The sequence below is a fragment of the Lontra canadensis genome, unplaced genomic scaffold, assembly GCF_010015895.1.
Source record: "Lontra canadensis isolate GAN:19392208 unplaced genomic scaffold, GSC_riverotter_1.0 scaffold81, whole genome shotgun sequence".
NCBI lineage: Eukaryota > Metazoa > Chordata > Mammalia > Carnivora > Mustelidae > Lontra > Lontra canadensis.
In genome coordinates this window covers 674,652-692,539 of record NW_022631075.1, presented here as the reverse complement: position 1 = coordinate 692,539, position 17,888 = coordinate 674,652, and the positions used below count along the sequence as shown (strand labels likewise).

Genomic DNA, 17,888 nt, shown 5'->3' with positions numbered 1-17,888 from the left:
TACAGTGGTTTGGTCAAATTGATCTTCAAAATAAGGCAGTGACGGAGCGCTACAGCTACATCCAGGGTGAATGTGTGAGAGACAGAGCGCCCTCTGGCATTTTTCTAGTGGTCCAAAGGCTTCCAGGGAATGCTCTCATCATCAGTTTGAAGAAGATGGAGAGAAGCAGGCGCATTTCCTCGTGCTATAAAACAGTTTGCAACCTAGGGCAACATCATATGCTTGATTAAGCTTGCAATGAAAAGGATTTATTTTAAGCCATTTTAATAATTTCTTCTTTATCAGAAGCTAACCAAGCAGTTTTAATAGTAGCCTTGCTGGCATGAAAGACCTGTTCCTTCATCTAGGTGGCTCTCCTATTGGTAAATTTTACTATGAGCCTATTACCGTATAAAATCTACATGCATTCTGACTATGAAAAAAAAAATCTATGAAAAAAAAATCAGGGTGGAGCCCATGAAAAAATTACCTCTTGTTTTCTAATTGTCCAGATCATTCAGAGTAAAATAACCTTTTTTTTTTTTTTTTTTGAGGAAAGGGCGTCTTTGTACCAGGCTTGGTTGAAATGTGGGTTGCTTTTTTTTTTTTTTCCTCCTTTTCTTTTCCAAGCTCCCATTCTAGTCCCTCCCCTTATCCCAGATCCTCTGTCCAAATAAGCATACCATCTCTGGAGAGAGGACTGCCACTACTCACTGAGACGCTGCAGCTGCCGCTACGGTCACTGCTCCTGGTCTCAAAGTCATTTTTTTTTTAAATTTTATTTTATTTATTTGACAGAGAGAGATCACAGTAGACAGAGACAGGCAGAGAGAGAGAGAGAGGGAAGCAGGCTCCCCACCGAGCAGAGAGCCCGATGCGGGACTCGATCCCAGGATCCCGAGATCATGACCTGAGCCGAAGGCAGCGGCTTAACCCACTGAGCCACCCAGGCGTCCCTCAAAGTCATTTTTAACTTGACTGAGAGCCTGCTGTGTTTCAAGTCCCATAAGGTACCCCAAGAGACAGGATGAAGGAAATATAAGTAGGCAGTTCTTCTAAATAGTCAGCTCCTCTCATACTTTTTAAAATACCTTTTAATTTTCATGCAGGATTTGGGAATACAGATGTTGCATAAAACAAGCCCCCCCACTTAAGGGTACCTCAATCGTTTATGGCTTTGATTATAAAGGTCAAATTACATGGGCCCTCTGTGTCATTTAATGGGCAGTGTGCTAAAGTCGGAAAGGCCTCTGTCCACCGACACCAGCACAGTAACAAGTTTCTATTTGGCTTTTTTGGGGATCTCTAGCTCTCTGGTTGCTAGAGGGGAGCCCAAATCTCCAAAGAATGTGGAAATCTGTCTTTCCCAGCCTGTGTAAACCCTCGTTTCTTTTTTCTTTTTCTTTTTTAAAGATGTATTTACTTGACAGAGAGACACACAGCGAGAGAGGGAACACAAGCAGGGGGAGTGGGAGAGGGAGAAGCAGACTTCCCACTGAGCAGGGAGCCCCATGTGGGACTTGATCCCAGGACCCTGGGACCATGATCTGAGCTAAAGGCGGATGCTTAAGGACTGAGCCACCCAGGCGCCCCAAACCCTCGTTTCTTCAAGACTACTTCCACAGAAACAAAACCAGTTAGTTATATAGTACTCCTGAGAAATCAGCGCTGGTTGCTGGAGATCTTCACATTAGGTACATGAGATACTTAGCGTGAAGAGGGTGGGGAGAGATTAGTAAACAGGACTGAAGACAAACACAGCAAAAATATAAGTACAGGACTGCTGTCTGCTCTTGTGGGGCTTATGGAGATTAACACTCGAGCCAAGCATGCTTAAGACACACACGTGTACACCAGTGGGCATCCTGTCTCTATCTAAGACATATATCCCAGATTTCTAAACCACATCTACAGTGTAAGGCTGCTGATAATACCCTCACGGGGCATTCAGCCGGGCCCCTGGGGGGCCCAAGTGTTTTACAAAGGGCTTCCTTTTTAACCTTCAGGAAGCATCTTTTCTTCCTTTGGAAGATGGGAGAGGGCAAGGGCTCTTGGTTCGTTTTGTGGATAAAGAAACAAAGCCTCCCAGTAGATCAGTGAGAGCTGGAAAGAACCTGAGTTCTCTTCCATCCCATTGACTCTCAGGAGAGTTTTGTACTTGATTCCTTCCTTCCTTCCTTCCTTCCTTCCTTCCTTCCTTCCTTCCTTCCTTCCTTCCTTCCTTTCTTTCTTTCTTTCTTTCTTTCTTTCTTTCTTTCTTTCTTTCTTTTTCCTGGGAAGGCACGGAGAGAGCGTTGCCCCTGTCATCAGGGGAGGTGGTTGGAAAGAGACCTGGCAGTGAGGACCTGGGCGCTCTCACTGAAACAGAATGGATGCCTTCAAACAGGTAAATTCCGTGGGATGCGGGGCTCACAGGGCTGAGTTGCCAGAGGGAGCTGCCAGCCCGCTGTTACCCTCTTCCTCACCTTCCTCCTCATTCTGTTCTGCTGCTGTTTTGAGGACTCAAAGCCACTCTCTGGGCAGACAACATAGTGATTCCAGCTCAATATCCTAATAGGGCCTGGAAGGATCAGTTAGGAGGGGCTTTGCTGTCCTCCAAGATCAAGGACAGTCCCCCCTTCACCCTCAGTTTCCCTTTGCAATCCACAGTGGATACCGGCAGCCATGACTGTTTCACTTTTTCCAAAGCTACTGGCGTTTTCATCCTGTTGTCCCTCTTGGGGCTAGAGTGCCTTGAGTTTTCAGTATGCCATATAATCTTCCTTTTCAGCTGCCATAGCAGCAAGAGCACTGACCTGGGAGTCCAACAGATCTAGGTTCAAATCCCACCTCTGCCACTTACGGGTTGAGTGGCTACAGGAAAATTTCGTGCCTTCTCTGCGATTCATTTTCTTCATCTGTAAAATGGGATTATGGATACTTCCTCTTCCTGCCTTGCATGGCTGCTGGGATGAGAAAATGAGACCCCTGACCTAAAAGCATCTTGACCAAAGCACAGACTGGAATGGTGCTGATGCAAAGTCGTATTTGCTTTAGCTGAATCTCCTTCTAGCTCTTAGGGGGCTGTTGGTTCTAGAATTCTCAGATCTGGTGAATAAGGCTGTGTTCCCTCTCTCCATCTCCGCATAATTTTATACACTCTGGTCACATCCCTTCCCAGCCTTCATCTTTCTAGACTAAAGAGTCTGCGTTTGTTTAATCTATCTTCATATGGCAGCCCCCTCTCCCCTCCCCCACCCCCTTGATTATAGAGTGGCCCTTCTCTGGATCATCTCCAGCTCCATTATGTCATTCTGGAAGCACTAAGACCAAACCTGCACAAATGTGTGTGTGTGTGCGTGTGCCCCTGCGCGTGCGCTCATTCGTGTGTGTGTGTGTGTGTGTGTGTGTGTGTGTGTATTCATCAGCTCTGAACCTCTGACTCTACCCCCCTACCCAATTATAAATCCTAGAACAGGACGTTTGCCCAAGACCCTCTCTCCAAACTACAGAGAAGGCCGATTGGCCCCAGGCTGTAGCCTCCCCCTTTTTCTCTGCGCAGCCCTGAGCCCCAAGGGGCTAAAACGGCTCCCTGTCTGGCTTGGGAGGCTGGGAGGTGGATAACTAGGATGGGGGGGCCGAGGGGGGAGGGAGGGGGGGTCTTGCGCAAGCGCACGCCGCTGCTTTGCTGCTGCCTCCCGGAGCAGAGGGAGGCAGAAGAGGAGGGAGGGAGAAGAGGGGAAGGGAGGGGGAGGCGGCACTTGGGCTGCAGCTCGCAACCAGAGGCAGTCTCTCTCAGCTCTCGGAGGGACGGGGAGCGGCAGCCGCGGAGTAGGATGCTCTGCGGGGCGCCCTGAGCCGGGGGCGCGTGAAGCAGCTTCGGGGGCCGGGGCCACTGGGCAGCTTTCACCATGCATCAGTCCCTGACTCAGCAGCGGTCCAGCGACATGTCCCTGCCCGATTCCATGGGTAAGTCCAGCCGCCCTTCCTAGGGGCGGCGGCAGCTAGGGGTGAGTGCACTGCCTTCTGGACTATGAGCGCCGGGCCGCCCCCGGAGCCGGAAAGCGGGGCTAGGTAGGGGTCCGCGCACCCCAGCGTCTGGGTAGCGGACCAGAGCCCCAGGGGAGCGGCCCGGCGGGGGGCGGGGGCGACGCGCGGAGATGCGAGCGCCAAGCTTGCGTCGGAGTATCCCTGCCCGGGAGTGCGGGTGTGTGCGTGTTTGTGCGCGCGTGCCGACAGACTTGCAGCCAGTGGTAAATTCCAGCTGTCTGGGGATCAAAACACTTCCCTGCAACCTGCGCCTTCGCTTTCCATCCGACGCTCCCTCTTTGCAAAGTCCCCGTCACTTCTAAGAGCTCACGACTAACGACATTAGGAGAAGCAGAGTCCTTGCCCCCTTCCAATTCTGTCGAAGGTGCCCAGAAATTCAGAGCTGCAGTGGTGGGGGGGGGCGGACTTGCACCTCGCTGAAGAGGGGGGTGGTTTGCGCAACCCTGGGGGATGGGCGGGGGGGAGAAGAAAGGAGGGGGGCTGGCGGGAGGGGAATTCCTAAGGAATCACTCAAGACAGCCCAGCCCTGCCATCTGCAGCAGCAGGATCAACATTCCTTGAATTTGATTCCTATTCTGCTCCAAATGCACGGAATAAAAATGCGTGAGTGTGGAAAAAAAAGCGGGGGGGACGAGTGAGAGCGCGAGAAAGAAAGAGCCAGAGCGAGCCCGCGCATCTTCTGAAGTCGCGCTTTCTCTCTCGGGGTGGAATGGAGGGGGAGGGGGGACCCACTAGCCTGATTTGGTTCAACACTTTTCCTCATCACATCTGGGGACAGCTACCTCTAGGCATCAACTTGGCTGCCCCTCGAAGCTGCTTTTTGGTAGTTAGAAACAAAACACAAACCCAGTCCCCCTCAGCTGTTAGGCACCTTCCCAAACCCTATGATTTCACTGGGCGGAGAAATTAATTTGGAGCCCGGGAGAGCGGGAGGGGATTGTCAAACCATGATCCCACCTAATCTTAAAATTCGCCTCGGATACACTCTAACTAAATCGAATTATCTCTTGCCAACATACTTTACATTCTGCAAATTTCCTCCGTTCAGAATTCCTGCTATCCAATCTGCTTAGGTCTCCGATGAATTTGCGGGAACATCTCAAGAGGAGGGGGCGGGAGGAAGGTTGAACCCCCTATGTGAGCTCCCTATTGCCTGCGTAAGACTGGGTCTCAACAGAATTCGTTCACCGGAGGGGCCCCAGAAAGTGTCATCTCCTCGATGGTGGGAAGATCCGTATATTCAATGCTTTTGCATATTCAGTATAAGAATTTGTTTGTTTGTTTTATTTTTAAGGTCTAGTTATTTGCAACGTGGTCCAAATGAGGCCAAGGACTTGGGTCCGAATCCAGAACCCAGCAGTACCAGATTCCCTCCAGCTGTCTAACACAAGAGCGCAGGCACACACACACACACACACACACACACACAAACACACACGCACGCGCGCGCACACAGGAACACGGAATGCACTCCTCACCTTGGCCAGCTGTGGCGCCAGCGCAGCCCCTGGCTCCCCGACGCCGGACTGTTGCGCCAGGGAGGGTTGGCGGGGGGAGAGTTTCGAGGGCCCGCAGCGCGCAATCCCGCCGCGGGCCACCACCACCTGCAAAGCGGGCCTCCCGCGCCGGGCCGTCTGCCTGTAGGGGAGCGGGCCGGGTAGGGGTCCAGGGCTTTAAATGTTGCTGCTTGACACACGGCTCTGTGGGTTGGGGAGCAAGACGAAGAGAGTTCTTTCTTGGGTTCCTAGGGGCCCTGGGCCAGTCTTGCGTTTCTCGAAAGGTCTGCGCAACAAGAAGCTGAGTGGGCTTCGCCCAGCCCAGGCTCGATACTGCGGGAGGAGGATCGTAGAGCGCTTACAGACGCGCAAGCCTGCTCCACGCCTCCCGCTTTGTAAAGTCCGCACACCGAGGGCACTAGCAAATTCCTGAGTCGAGTGGTAACCCTGGGTTTCCACAGTTTGGACAGGGGAGTCTCCCCGGAGTTCCCTGGCTCGGGGCCCGCACAACCCAGGCCTGAATCAGCGTCTAGGCTGTTTAGGAGCGACTCCCACTTAGCTCTGGCAACGCCACCTTCCCTTGCACGGCGGGGGAGGAGAAGTGGAGGTGGGGGTTAGGGTTTCAGACTCCAAGGGACAGCATTTCTGAGGGGATTCCCCCTACAGGCAAGACACAACCGCAGCCCAAACAATAACATTTAAAACACACAGACACACACTGCACCAAGGTGCCTGCACGCTACGTTTGCTGGCTTCCTGGGGATGAGCAGATAGTACAAGGCTGGGAACAGAGGGGGCACTTGGCAATATGAAGATGGTCATGTGAACAGCGCCCCTACATCCCCCTCCCAGCAACCCCCGTCTCCCTTTTTGCAACACCGCCCCCAGGCTCTGAGGCACCTCTACTACAGCGGGGCCCTCCTTCCCTCCCGGTAACAATTCGCCAGCGGCCTTGGACGCCTCTGGTTAAAGAACTGCAAAAGGGGGGAGGGGCGGGGGCGGTGCGGGATATCAGCACCTTTAAGGAAATGCTTGGGAGATTGGCAGAGTCCTGTGGCTCTTGTGTGGGCAGCCACCTGTTTCCGGCTGCTTGAGGCTGGGACTTCCCAGGACCCTCCTTGTGTGGCAAAGCTGACTCAGGTAAGCAAAGCCTAATTGGTTCAAAAGACGAGCCCCCCAAATTAGCCAGTCATCAACAACATAGTGTACAGGACAGGCTACTGGGCCCATATCCTGGCTGCACTCTGATAGCCATTACACCCTATAATCAAGGGGGTAATCAAGAACATGCACAAGGTAAAACATGAGTAAGCAGAGACAATCATCCCACCTTCTGGCAGCCTACACCTTCGTTCTTGTCAGCTACATCATCCTGGAGCTGGATTTATCATATGGGCTGTGTACCAGACCCACAATTACAACGGTGACCGTAGCAGTTACAGTTAACATGTGTACTGAGCAAAGTATATAGGGACTCTGGAACATGAAATAAGGAGCGATTAGAATACAGTAGGCTTGGGAAGAAAAACTTTTGGAGGAGGTGAGTTTTGAGCAGGTTTTAGAGGAAGGGAGGGACTCACATTCAAAGACTGCAGTGCGGGTGGGGGCTCTGACCAAGGTGGGGGACCAGGCTGTATCTGGAAGGGTGGAGACAGCAAATAATTGGGTGCTTCTAGAGCGTCACGGGGAATCTGGGGTGGGGGTGGGGCACTGCAGAGAGGGAGGGCTGCAGTAGCTCTGCAGGGAGGCTGCTGGGGGCGGAGGGGGGCAGGCAATGCCAGTGACGGGGATTTCAGACTCTCCCACTGCTGTTGGTTGCAGGGGTGGCTATTGTCCTTTAAACAGAAATGTCCTGGGTGCCAAGTAGGCCGGCCAGTGAGAGACACTGGGGGTGTGTGGTACCAGGGGACCAGAAACCTTTTAGTTCTGGGGACCCTGTCAGGTGTGCCCTATTTTAAAAAATCATTTCTACGAACACAGCTTATATTTATTCATACAATCCCCCCGTCTTTTTGATTAGAAGGGAAATGATTCTGATATGTTGCCTCTTCTTTATTCAACAAGTATTGACTGCTCGCTCGCTAGGTATCAAACACTGCGATAGGCACCGTTTTCAAGTACCTCCAGCTTTGTTCAAGCACCTTACGGTATCGGCCAGAGGTTTTTGGTGGGTTGACTAGACAAAATCAGAATCAGATGTTCCTGTGTTCACGGGAACATCTAAGGCAGGCCCCAAATTGTACCCTAATAAGAATAGGGCTCCCTTCTAAAACGAAACAACCACCAGGAAAATGTCCTAAACAGACACAATGAGCTACCTTCTAGAAGCCTGAACCACACGTTCAGAGAACAGGTGTGTCTTGTTCTAAGTAGATGTGACTTTTAAATCGAATTGACACTAAAGGTAAATGGAGAGGTGATTCTACACTTTTTAAAAGCATTCGGCCCCCTCTCCAGGGTTCCTTATGATGGTCAACTCCCCAGGTGCCACTAGAAATAATTTTATCTTACACAATTATACTCCTTCTAGTGACTTGGGGGAGGGTGTGAAGGAGACAGGGAAAAGCTGTTCAACCTAGTGATAAGAGAGTTTTCTTAGGAATTTTCAAAGCAAATCCTATCCGGAGGCAAGGCCCCTGTCAATCTGTAGGATCTTTGCCCGAGTTTCTCAACTGACTGGATTTTCAATTCAGGTTCTAAAGCAGGGGGGAAAAAATAGATTTTCAAATGACACCATGTGGTTTGCTGAGTCACTTTTCTGACCTGGCTCCTGTGCTTTTAAGAGCTAGAGTGGTATTTACAAAGGAGACCCAAGAGCTGTGAATAGGATTTAAAGCCACTTGGCAGGGAAAGAGCAGGCGAGTGATACTGAAAAAAATTAGAAAGACCATACACACGCCCCCCCCCCCCCCCCGCCCCGCGCAGCCGTTTAGTCTCTAAAGTTGTGTGTTTTCCGTGTGAGGTGTTGAGACTCTTTCAGTGTCACAGAGATACCCTTGTTGTCTCCAGATGTTCCCTCGCTGTCTTTTGTACATTTGAGGCAGGGGAGTACTAAGGTGCGGTGAGAGACAGGAGAAGGCAGGTGGAATTGGGAGGCGATGTTGATAGGTTTAGGTTAGAGCCCCTCTGTGAAACCAACTCGCAGATTCACCGAGAAGCACCCATGATCAAACAGACTTGGGGACCCTGGTTTAGACATTCATTTATGGCCCCTCGAGATGCCAATAAAGGATAACTAAGCTTCAGGTGAACAGGAAATAAATCTTGGGGCCCCCTTCCCCTGCCCCACCCCTCGAGACCCCCTCTCCCAGCCCTGCTCCCAGCGTTTCCACCAGTCAGCTTGCCATTTGCATCCCAAACAGCCATCTTTCACCAAGGGCCCTGATGTCACAGGTGTCACTAGTGGTCCTTTATGCTCTTCCCCGTGGAGGCTGGACTGAGGCCCCACTGGAGAGGAGCCTCATCTCCCATCTCTCCCCAATTCTGCTCCCAGGTCGAGGTCTGGCTCTTTAGTCTGTGGGTGCCTATAACGGCTCTTCTACATTTCAATGTGAAATAGTCTCAGAACGGGATCGCATTAGAAATGACCCTGATGAGTCATGTCCCTCACTTTCCAGGCTGACGTCAGGGGAGACCGCCAGCCCCTCCCACCTCCCTTGGAACCCTCGGCGGGGCCCGCACTGGGGAAGACAAGATGGATGGTGGCTCAAACCCAGGGTTGGCACTCCTGGCACTCTGCGTCCACACCAGGAGGGCAGAGCGGCTGTGGGCTTCGCGGGCCGGGCCACAGCCCTTCCCTCCCCCACCTGGCCTGGGTCTCGCTCACTGTCTCGCCTCCCTCCCCCTTGCTTCATCCCCTCTCCCCTCCCTCCCAGTGGTGCAGTCTGGGCGGCTTCAAAGGCGGCTGCTGCCTTGAGGCTGCAGTGAGGCCTTTCAGAATGACGAGGTCCTGGGAGCAGATTCTAGTGGCCTCTTTAGGCCCATAAATGCCACTCAAGCTGCCTGGGTGGGCGACCCCATCATAAGGCTCCCCGCTGCTTCATCCTTCTCGCTAGAGAACTGGACTCTCCCACCACCAACCCCCCCTCCGCCCCTCTTTGCTTCTGTTTACAGAACTCCTAGGTGGGAACTCATGCCTAGTACTTCCCGCTGAGAGTCCCTTCCCCAAGCCACAGAAATGCAGGCAGAGTGTGGGGCGGTGCTCCGTTCCTTTTTTTTTTAATTAAATTCAAAAGTGAGTCTAGATACCATTTTTCTATCTGACTTAATAAGCCTGTTTTCAAAAAAAAATATTGGTTTGCGCTATCGTGTCTGATAAGCACTGAGTGGAACGGGTTTCTTGTCATTTATATTTATGTCACCCTCACATAAGCCTAAATGTGTATAAGTTATAATCTTCCCCATCTACCTCCCCTGATACATATCTTTGTGGACTAATGGCCTCCAAACACTTACTTTATTACACACATTTATTATGTGACAGATCTTGCCAACACACCATTTTAAAGTTTATACATGAGGTGGCAAATGTCAGAAATAAATGAAAAAAAAAATCCCAGTACCTGGCTTGGTTGTGATATTTACACTGAAAATGAAATTTCCTATCTCCAGCTTATGAAAAAACCCTTCTTGGTCGCATATTGGCTTTAAGATATTTTCATTTAATATCTCCACACGCACACTTCCCATTTATCATACACCTCATAATTTAGCCTAAAAAAACACTCTACTAAGTAGGTATGACACATCTTTTACAGAATGCCGAAAGCCCCCAAATTTGTTTTTGTTTCATTTCTATGTAACTGGTAAGATTTCTTCTGTTGTTCATTTTCCAACTGGAAATATGAGTTTGTCTTTTTTTTTTTAATTGTAAACGTGGCACCTGACGATGGCAAAAAAACTGAAATGCCATCCCTTCCCAGTAATTCCTCTCCCCAGAGATAACCCCAGTGACCAGCTGAAGTCGGAAAGGAAGACCTTCCTAATGATTTTTCCTTTAAGTCCATTCCTTCTCTGGCCGAAATGAGCAATTTCAGCTTCTCTGTGTGCTTTCAGGAGCCTTCAATCGAAGGAAACGAAACTCCATCTACGTCACCGTGACCTTGCTCATCGTGTCCGTGTTAATTCTCACGGTGGGCCTTGCCGCCACCACCAGGACCCAGAATGTGACCGTCGGAGGTTATTACCCAGGAGTTATTGTAAGTATAAAAGGCATAGGTAGGTCTTGGTGGCTTTCTGGATCGTCTTTCAGGTTCTACTCTGATGGTTTTCAATTCTGCTTGAGTTTCTAGTGTTTGCTCAGTTTTTCCTCCTTGAGGTTTCCCTATATGTGTTTAGAGAGGCAACTCTGGGCCCATTAAGAAGAGCACTAGACTGAGAATCAGAAGAATTGGGGCTCTGTCCAGAATAGTGGTGTGATCCCGGGCAAGGCACCTCATTCTTTAGGACCTTGGTTTTCCAGTCTAGGAGAGGTTACTAACTAGCAGTGTTAACCTTAGCCTAAGGTCCTTTTCTCTCGGGGCATCTGCTCTCCTATATATAATGGGGCTCCCCGGATCTTCCTGAAATCTGAGGACAGCCTGATGCTCTGTGACCGACAGCACTGATCTCCAAAGTACTCCTACACTGCTATCAGAAAAGATATGCGGAATATTTACTTCTAAAATGTATGTATTTATTCATTTGTAAGTTTTAGGCATGTTCCTAAAACATACAAAAATGGAAATCCAAAGATTAGATTAAAAACAATAATTTTTAATACCTTCATACTAACACTAAAATTTCAAAGAATGAACGTGAAAGATAATGGCTATAAATCCTTATTTGAAATACAGCACTAGATGATTTTGAATGTTTTGGGCCTACATATCAGATATGACTTAGATTATCATTGGCATTGGTTAAAGATTTTTTTGTTAATTTGAGTAGAGTTGACACACCGTGTCGCGTTACTTTCAGGCGTACAGCGTAGTGATTCAACATTTCTAGACATTAGTCTGCTGCTCTCACCACAAGTGTCGCTGCCATCTGTCCCCGTATAAGGTGGCATCCTTGTTTTTTAAGTCAGTCCCACAATGTGGCTGACAAAAAGCTCATCCTGAGAGAAGTGTCAGCTCTGCCATTTTCTTGCGGCTCGCTTCTGCTTACATTATTAGGGTCATCTTAGTAGGAGCCTTTCCAAAGCACTTGCCCATTTTGTAGGGACTGGTTTAGTTAAAACTAGATCACACAGTCCGAGTACACATTAAATGCTCCGCCGTCAACAACTGGTCGCCGCTAGGATCTTGCTTTCCTCCTGGCAAGGCAGCCCACCTTGGCATCTCACAAGGGCGGGGTGGGGGGGGGCGCCAGTGACAGTCTGTTTCTTGAAAATTTGCAAGGCTTAATTTCTTTTTTTACCATTTTAGATAAACAATAAATGGGAAACGAGAGTTCAGGTAGTTTCTTCCATAGATCAGTGGACTGCTTTACCCATCCATCTCCGGGGTGCACACAATCCGCTCTGGAAACCCCTGGACTCTTAATATACAAAAACCTCATTTTATGCCAGATCATCGTGTTGTGTACTTTAAACACAGACACTTTCACTTGCCATTTATACCTCAATAAATCTGGGGAAAAGAAAAGAAAAACAAAAACAAACATGAACCTCGTTCAGATCGGCACATACTGCTTGTTGAACCCGAAAGCCAAACTCTAGAGGTTGGGTCATATTTCACTATCACAGTCACCATCGTATGACTTCCCAATTATAATTTGCAATTAATTGTAGAGAGCAGGAAGGAAGTTTAGGACAATTTTTTTTTTTTTAAGTACAGCAAAGAGGTCAGATGTATTTGTGTTGTTGGTTTTTTTCTTTTTTCTTTTCTTTTCCTTTTTATTTTTTTTGGAGAGGTGGGGTTGGAGAGGGAAGTCAAGGGGGAGGAAAGGATTAAAGATGGTTGCCTTTGACAAGCCCGCACTGTGAGTGACCAAGCCTGACGCGGGTTGCCTAGGCCACAGGTTCCACAGTCAGCCTCCTCAATAGCCCAGGTTAGCCAGACTCGGGCTGTGCCTCCCACCTCCCAGGAGCTGAAGGCTGCCCAGTAAGTTCCTTCCCTGCTCTTGGCCCTTGGGCCGGCAGGGCTCCCCACCGGCCAACGGCAGGTGTCCCGCAGACACCATTCAGTGCCCTCTGTTAAACATGTGATATGAGAACTCACCCAGTCCACTTCCTGTGGTGAGGCAAGAAAGCCAGTTGTCAGCAGAATTGGGTTTTATTTTTAAACACAAGCAGGGGGGTGGGCGGTGAGGAGGAAAGGGGAGGTAAGATTGCACTTTGGTGGCTTGGAAAGGCAATTTATATAGGGTCTGTATGACTGCGTGCCTCAGGTAGCTGCGCTTTGTAGAATATTTCTGATGGAGGAGCAAATGCTCAGGCCAGGATTCAGACTCTCTATGGGTGAGGAAAAGGTGCTTTCTGTGTCGTTTAAGAGTAGGAACTCCTACTCTAGAATGGTGACTGTGAACCTTCTTTGTAGCATATGGGCCCGTGGGTGGCTAGGTTAGAGTACATTAACAAAGGAAGGAGGACAAGTGATTGTTGTGATTGTTGTTATTCGGGTACCTGATGTTCAGCTAGCCAGGAAGTTGAAGCAGTGGTGTGTGTGTGTGTGTGTGTGTTTCACTAAAAGCTAACATAGAAATGTTAAGAGGAGAACCATCCCTAAAGGACAGTGTGCCCCACGGTTTAACCTTTAAAAAAGGTGCTCTCAGAGTTCCTGTAGATTGTTTCTTTTAAAATGGGTTTTAATTATCAAAAATGAATGGGGAAGATTGCAGATTGAAAAACGGAAAAATGCATTTGAGGTCAGATCCCGTGGTAACAAATACAGTAACGACCCAGGCCTGAGAAATGAAGATTTATCCGGAAATGGAGGGCTCTCACTAATCGAATCTTTTGGTTATCAGAGAGGTAGGTACTATATAAACTCTAAGCCAATGGTTTCCCCACCTTGGTGTGCATAAGAATGAGCAGGGGAAGCTGGGGAAAATGGAGACCTCAGCTCCCTGCCCCCCAGAGAATCTGATCCAGCAGGTTCAGGTAGGGGCGGGGAACCCGAATTTCCTTTTGATGAGCTAAGTAATACACATTGAGTCTGCATTTTAATAAAAAGCCCCAGAAGAACCTAATTCGAGTCAACCAGCAACAACCGCGAGAACTAAAACCTAAGAACTAAAATATGCTCAGCTATAAAACCCGAATGAACGTAGTAGAGCATTTTAAGATTGGTCACTTAGAATATAAATGATTCTTGTATAGAAATGTGAAAAATATCAGGCTACTTGGAACTCTGCTGTTTTGGGGTTAACTAAAAAAATAAACAAAAAACCCACCACAGAATCATCCTAAACTTCCTTTCTGCTCTCTCCAATTAATTTGCTGGTTAAATGTGTTAACAGTACGCAATTTTAAATTTTTGAAACAGACAAATCAGGGAGCTGTTATTAGATTAAAAGAAGAGTTACCTCACATACAGCCCATTTAAATATTGAGGTCTTAGGCATTTTAAAATGTAATTATATTTGCACAGCTTAAACTCAGGTGAAACTTTTCTAGGGCATATGTATTTTGCCAAGCGAGATGCCTTTGTACAGTGAGGTGAGTTATAATCGAGCCTAAGCCACTCTCTCTGAGCTAGAATGTGGTACCATCATCCTAAGACATACATACACACACGCATCTTTAAAGATGTGCTGATCTGTACAAGCTGAACTTTGCGATTTTTTTAAAAAACGAAAACCGATAAAGACAAACTGGTTTATGGTTTTTACTGTCCTCGAATGTTCGAGACGTATTCCATTCCTGCAGAGTTTTCTGTCAGCTTTCTGCAGCGGAGGCCTAAAAAAACAGGGGGCTCGGTTGTTGTTGTATAAAGCTGAAAAGGGCCAGAGGGAGAGAGCCTGCTCCTTCTCTGTAACGCTTTAACCTTAGATCCAGGAGAATGAGGCCTTGAAATGTGTTTCCCCAGCAACCCACAAGATGGGGTTGGCCACCTGATTAGCGTGGAAATCCTTTCATTCTTGTACCCTCTCCCCAGCTGTTGTACGTACTGTTAAGGCCCATACCAGCCTGGGGTTCCTTTCAGGAAAAAATAAAATAAAAAATAAGAGTTTCAGCCCCGTTTCCAAGGGGTGTGTGTGTGTGTGTGTGTGTGTGTGTGTGTGAATTGAAAAATTATATCAGAGTTACCATGGGAGAGTAGGAGACTGAGACAACAGGCATCATTTGAGGCAATAGCCCAGAAACTTTCTTTCAGCAAGTGTGGCTTCAGCTTCACATGTGAGGACCCTTGCTAAATCCAACAAAGTGTAGATTAAAAGAATTGACTGCTAAGGAAACGTACAGAGCTCTGGATAGGAGGATTTTGTGGTTTGTTGTGGACTGGGCAGAAATTTTGTCCACCTCTTGTTGAAAATATTTCTAAAATATAAGATCATTCTAAAATAAAGTTCCTACCTTAGAAGTCCATTTCAAAGATGAGACTCGAATCTGGATTTGCTCAGTCAGATGTCTAATGCCGGCAAGTTCTGTCATTGGCTCCCTGTTGCCTCCTTACCATTGTCATTCAGGGTTCACTGAAGGTGCCCTTGGCCTGCTCTCCCATTCCCCTTCTTTTGCCAAAATTGTCAGTTCCTGGCCCTGAACACAACTTGGGTTTTTCTGTCTTGTTGCTGTGGTTTTCATTGTTCGCCCTGGTCTGGAATGTTCTCCCTCGGCTCTCTCTCTCTATTGATCCAGACGTTCTGTTCTATCCTAACTTCAAGACATGGCTGGGACGTTTTTTCAACCCCAGGGGTCCACAGTGGTGTCTACCATCTTTGAACTCCGTACCATAGAGTTCTCCTACTCATGGTTCCAGAAAATACTTACATCATCCCCCTTTATGGCATCTGTTGCACCATATTCTTTGGCTTTATTTATTCAGGTCCACCATCCCTTATCTGAATCCTTGGGCCCAATGTGTTTGAAAATGTAGACTTCTTTTTTTTATTTTAGAAAGATAATACAGTGCATATATTATGTTATCTAACATCCCGGTGAGGTCTTAAGAACCCCCCCCCATAAGCAGCTCCTTCATATTTCTCTAATAAACTATGAATTTTTATACTAAGTAGATAAAGATTATAAAATAATCTCACATCAGTCCAAGGTTTTGCCACCAAGTTAGTTACCAAAAAACAAAACAAAACAACCTTTTGGTTTTAACAGCTTTTTGGATTTCAGGATTATGGGAAGAAATTGTGGACCAGTTAATTACAGCTTCTTGAGGTTGAGTCTCTTTGATCATGGTATCCTAACCCATCCCCCCAACTTCTGGTCTCCAAATCACAGATCTAGCACAGGGCCGGGCTGCACAGTAGATGTCCAATTAACATGTATTGAATGACTAATCCTTCTGAGCGTCAGAGCTGGGTGTCTGCCGCAATGACTGGGAATCAGCCTAAGTTACAGGGCCCAGTCCAAAAAGAGCCCTTAAACCTGACTTTGATTTCTAATGGTTTGACATTTTCTTCAACGAATGGAGGGCAGCCCAAACAAAGCAAATTGGTTATTTATTCAGGTAATGGGGAATCAAGATGGAGGTCCAAAGGTCTGCATTTCCCATGATTCCATGCAGTTCTTAAGGGGTGACCACAGAGCTTTCCTTTCTGAGGCCTCAGGAGAGGAAACAGTTGACTAGAAGCAACTGCCCACTTTCTGGAAGTTCTGTTGATTTGTCCTTTTTAATTTTCAACCCCTCGGCTCTTCCTCAAATAGGACTTTTCACTCCCTCCTTGCAGGGAACTTCTTTCCTGGAGAGGCAGGGGCAGTGACGAAGGGCTCTATTCTACTAACGCACCACAAATGCAGCACAGTGTGGCTGAAAGAACACCAGCTGTTGGTCAGGGGACCAGTGGACTAGTCCTGGCCCTGTCATTAACTTGCTGTAAGCGGGGATAAGTCCATACAGTTCTCTCGGCCGCCATTTTCCTGTCTATCAAATGGGAATGGCATCAGCTCCAGTAAACTTCCATAGCGTTACTGTGACCAAAATGGAGGACACATGCTTCTTTAAATTTGATGCTTTTCAAATGTACGGTAGTTTTAGCAACACTGGTGAGTTCATCAACCTGCCATCCAGGTGAGTGAGTTCTTCCAGCCATGACTCAACAGATGTTATAGTTCCCTGCCTGGTGAACTCTACCTATCTTTGACCTCATTTAAAATGCCTCCTCCTTTGTGAATTCTTAGAACTACCATTTATTTAGCATCCTACCTTATGCAACTCACACCACATACTTTATTTTTTTTTAAATAAAGAGAAAGAGAGACAGAGATAGCAAGAGAGAGCAGGAACAGGAAGGAGAGGGAGAAGGAGACTCCCCACTGAGCAGGGAGCCCGATGTGGGGCTCGATCCCAGGACCCCCTGATCATGACCTGAGCCAAAGGCAGACACTTAACTGACTGAGCCACCCAGGTACCCCCCGCCACACACACTTAATTAAAAAATTTTTTTTTAAATTTGGGTATAGTTGACACACAATGTTAAACTAATTTTAGGTGTACAACATAGTGATTCGACTTCTCTGTACATTATACTCCACTCACTACGAGTATCGCTCCCATCTGTCCCCATACAATGCTAGGACAATACCATTGTCTATATTCCCCACTCTGTGCTTTTCATTCCCATGACTTATTCATTCCATAACTGGAAACCTGTATCTCCCACTGCCCTTCGCTCGCCGCTGTCCCCTCTGGCAGCCATCCATTTGTGCTCTGTGTTTATAGGTCTGATGCTACTTTTTGTTTGCTTGTTCACTCATTTGTTTAGTTTTTTTCAGATTTCACATATAAGTGAAATCATATGGTATTTGTCTTTCTCAGTCTGATTTATTTCACTTAACATCGTACCCTCTAGGTCCTTCCATGTTGCCACAAATGGCAAGAGCTCATCCTTTCATGGCTGAGCAATATTCCCCTGCATGTATATACACCTCGTCTTCCTTATTTATTTGTCTATCAGTGGACACCTAGGTTGCTTCTATATCTTGGCTATTCTGAATCATGCTGCAATAAATGTAGGGGTGCATAGATCTTTTTGAATTAGTATTTTTGTCTTTGCGGGGGTAAATACCCAATAGAAGTCACACTACATATTTTATCTCCTTTCATCCTCCCGGCAGCCCCGTGTGGTAGTTAGTTGTGACCCCCATTGTATAGATGGGGAAACTGACACGCAGAGTGGGTAGGACTAGTCCAGGGTCACACAGTTCACAGATAGTGGGGCCAGGGATGTAATACAAAATGAATGATCATCTTCTCCTATAGCACTATTTTATCCCTTTCTTGTGGTCCT

At 47.7% G+C, this 17,888-nt stretch overlaps 1 protein-coding gene across 2 annotated transcripts in view; it reads left to right on the top strand.

Moving 5' to 3' along the window:
* Positions 1–3,693: 3,693 nt before the first annotated feature.
* TMEM255A (transmembrane protein 255A) overlaps positions 3,694–17,888 on the top strand; it is a 45,155-nt gene continuing 30,960 nt past the window's right edge. For both annotated transcript variants that reach the window (XM_032882299.1, XM_032882298.1), the window contains exons 1-2: positions 3,694–3,927; positions 10,560–10,702. In XM_032882299.1, coding sequence (XP_032738190.1) covers positions 3,870–3,927; positions 10,560–10,702 — 201 coding nt within the window. In that variant the 5' untranslated portion in view covers positions 3,694–3,869. The remainder of the gene's footprint in view (positions 3,928–10,559; positions 10,703–17,888) is intronic.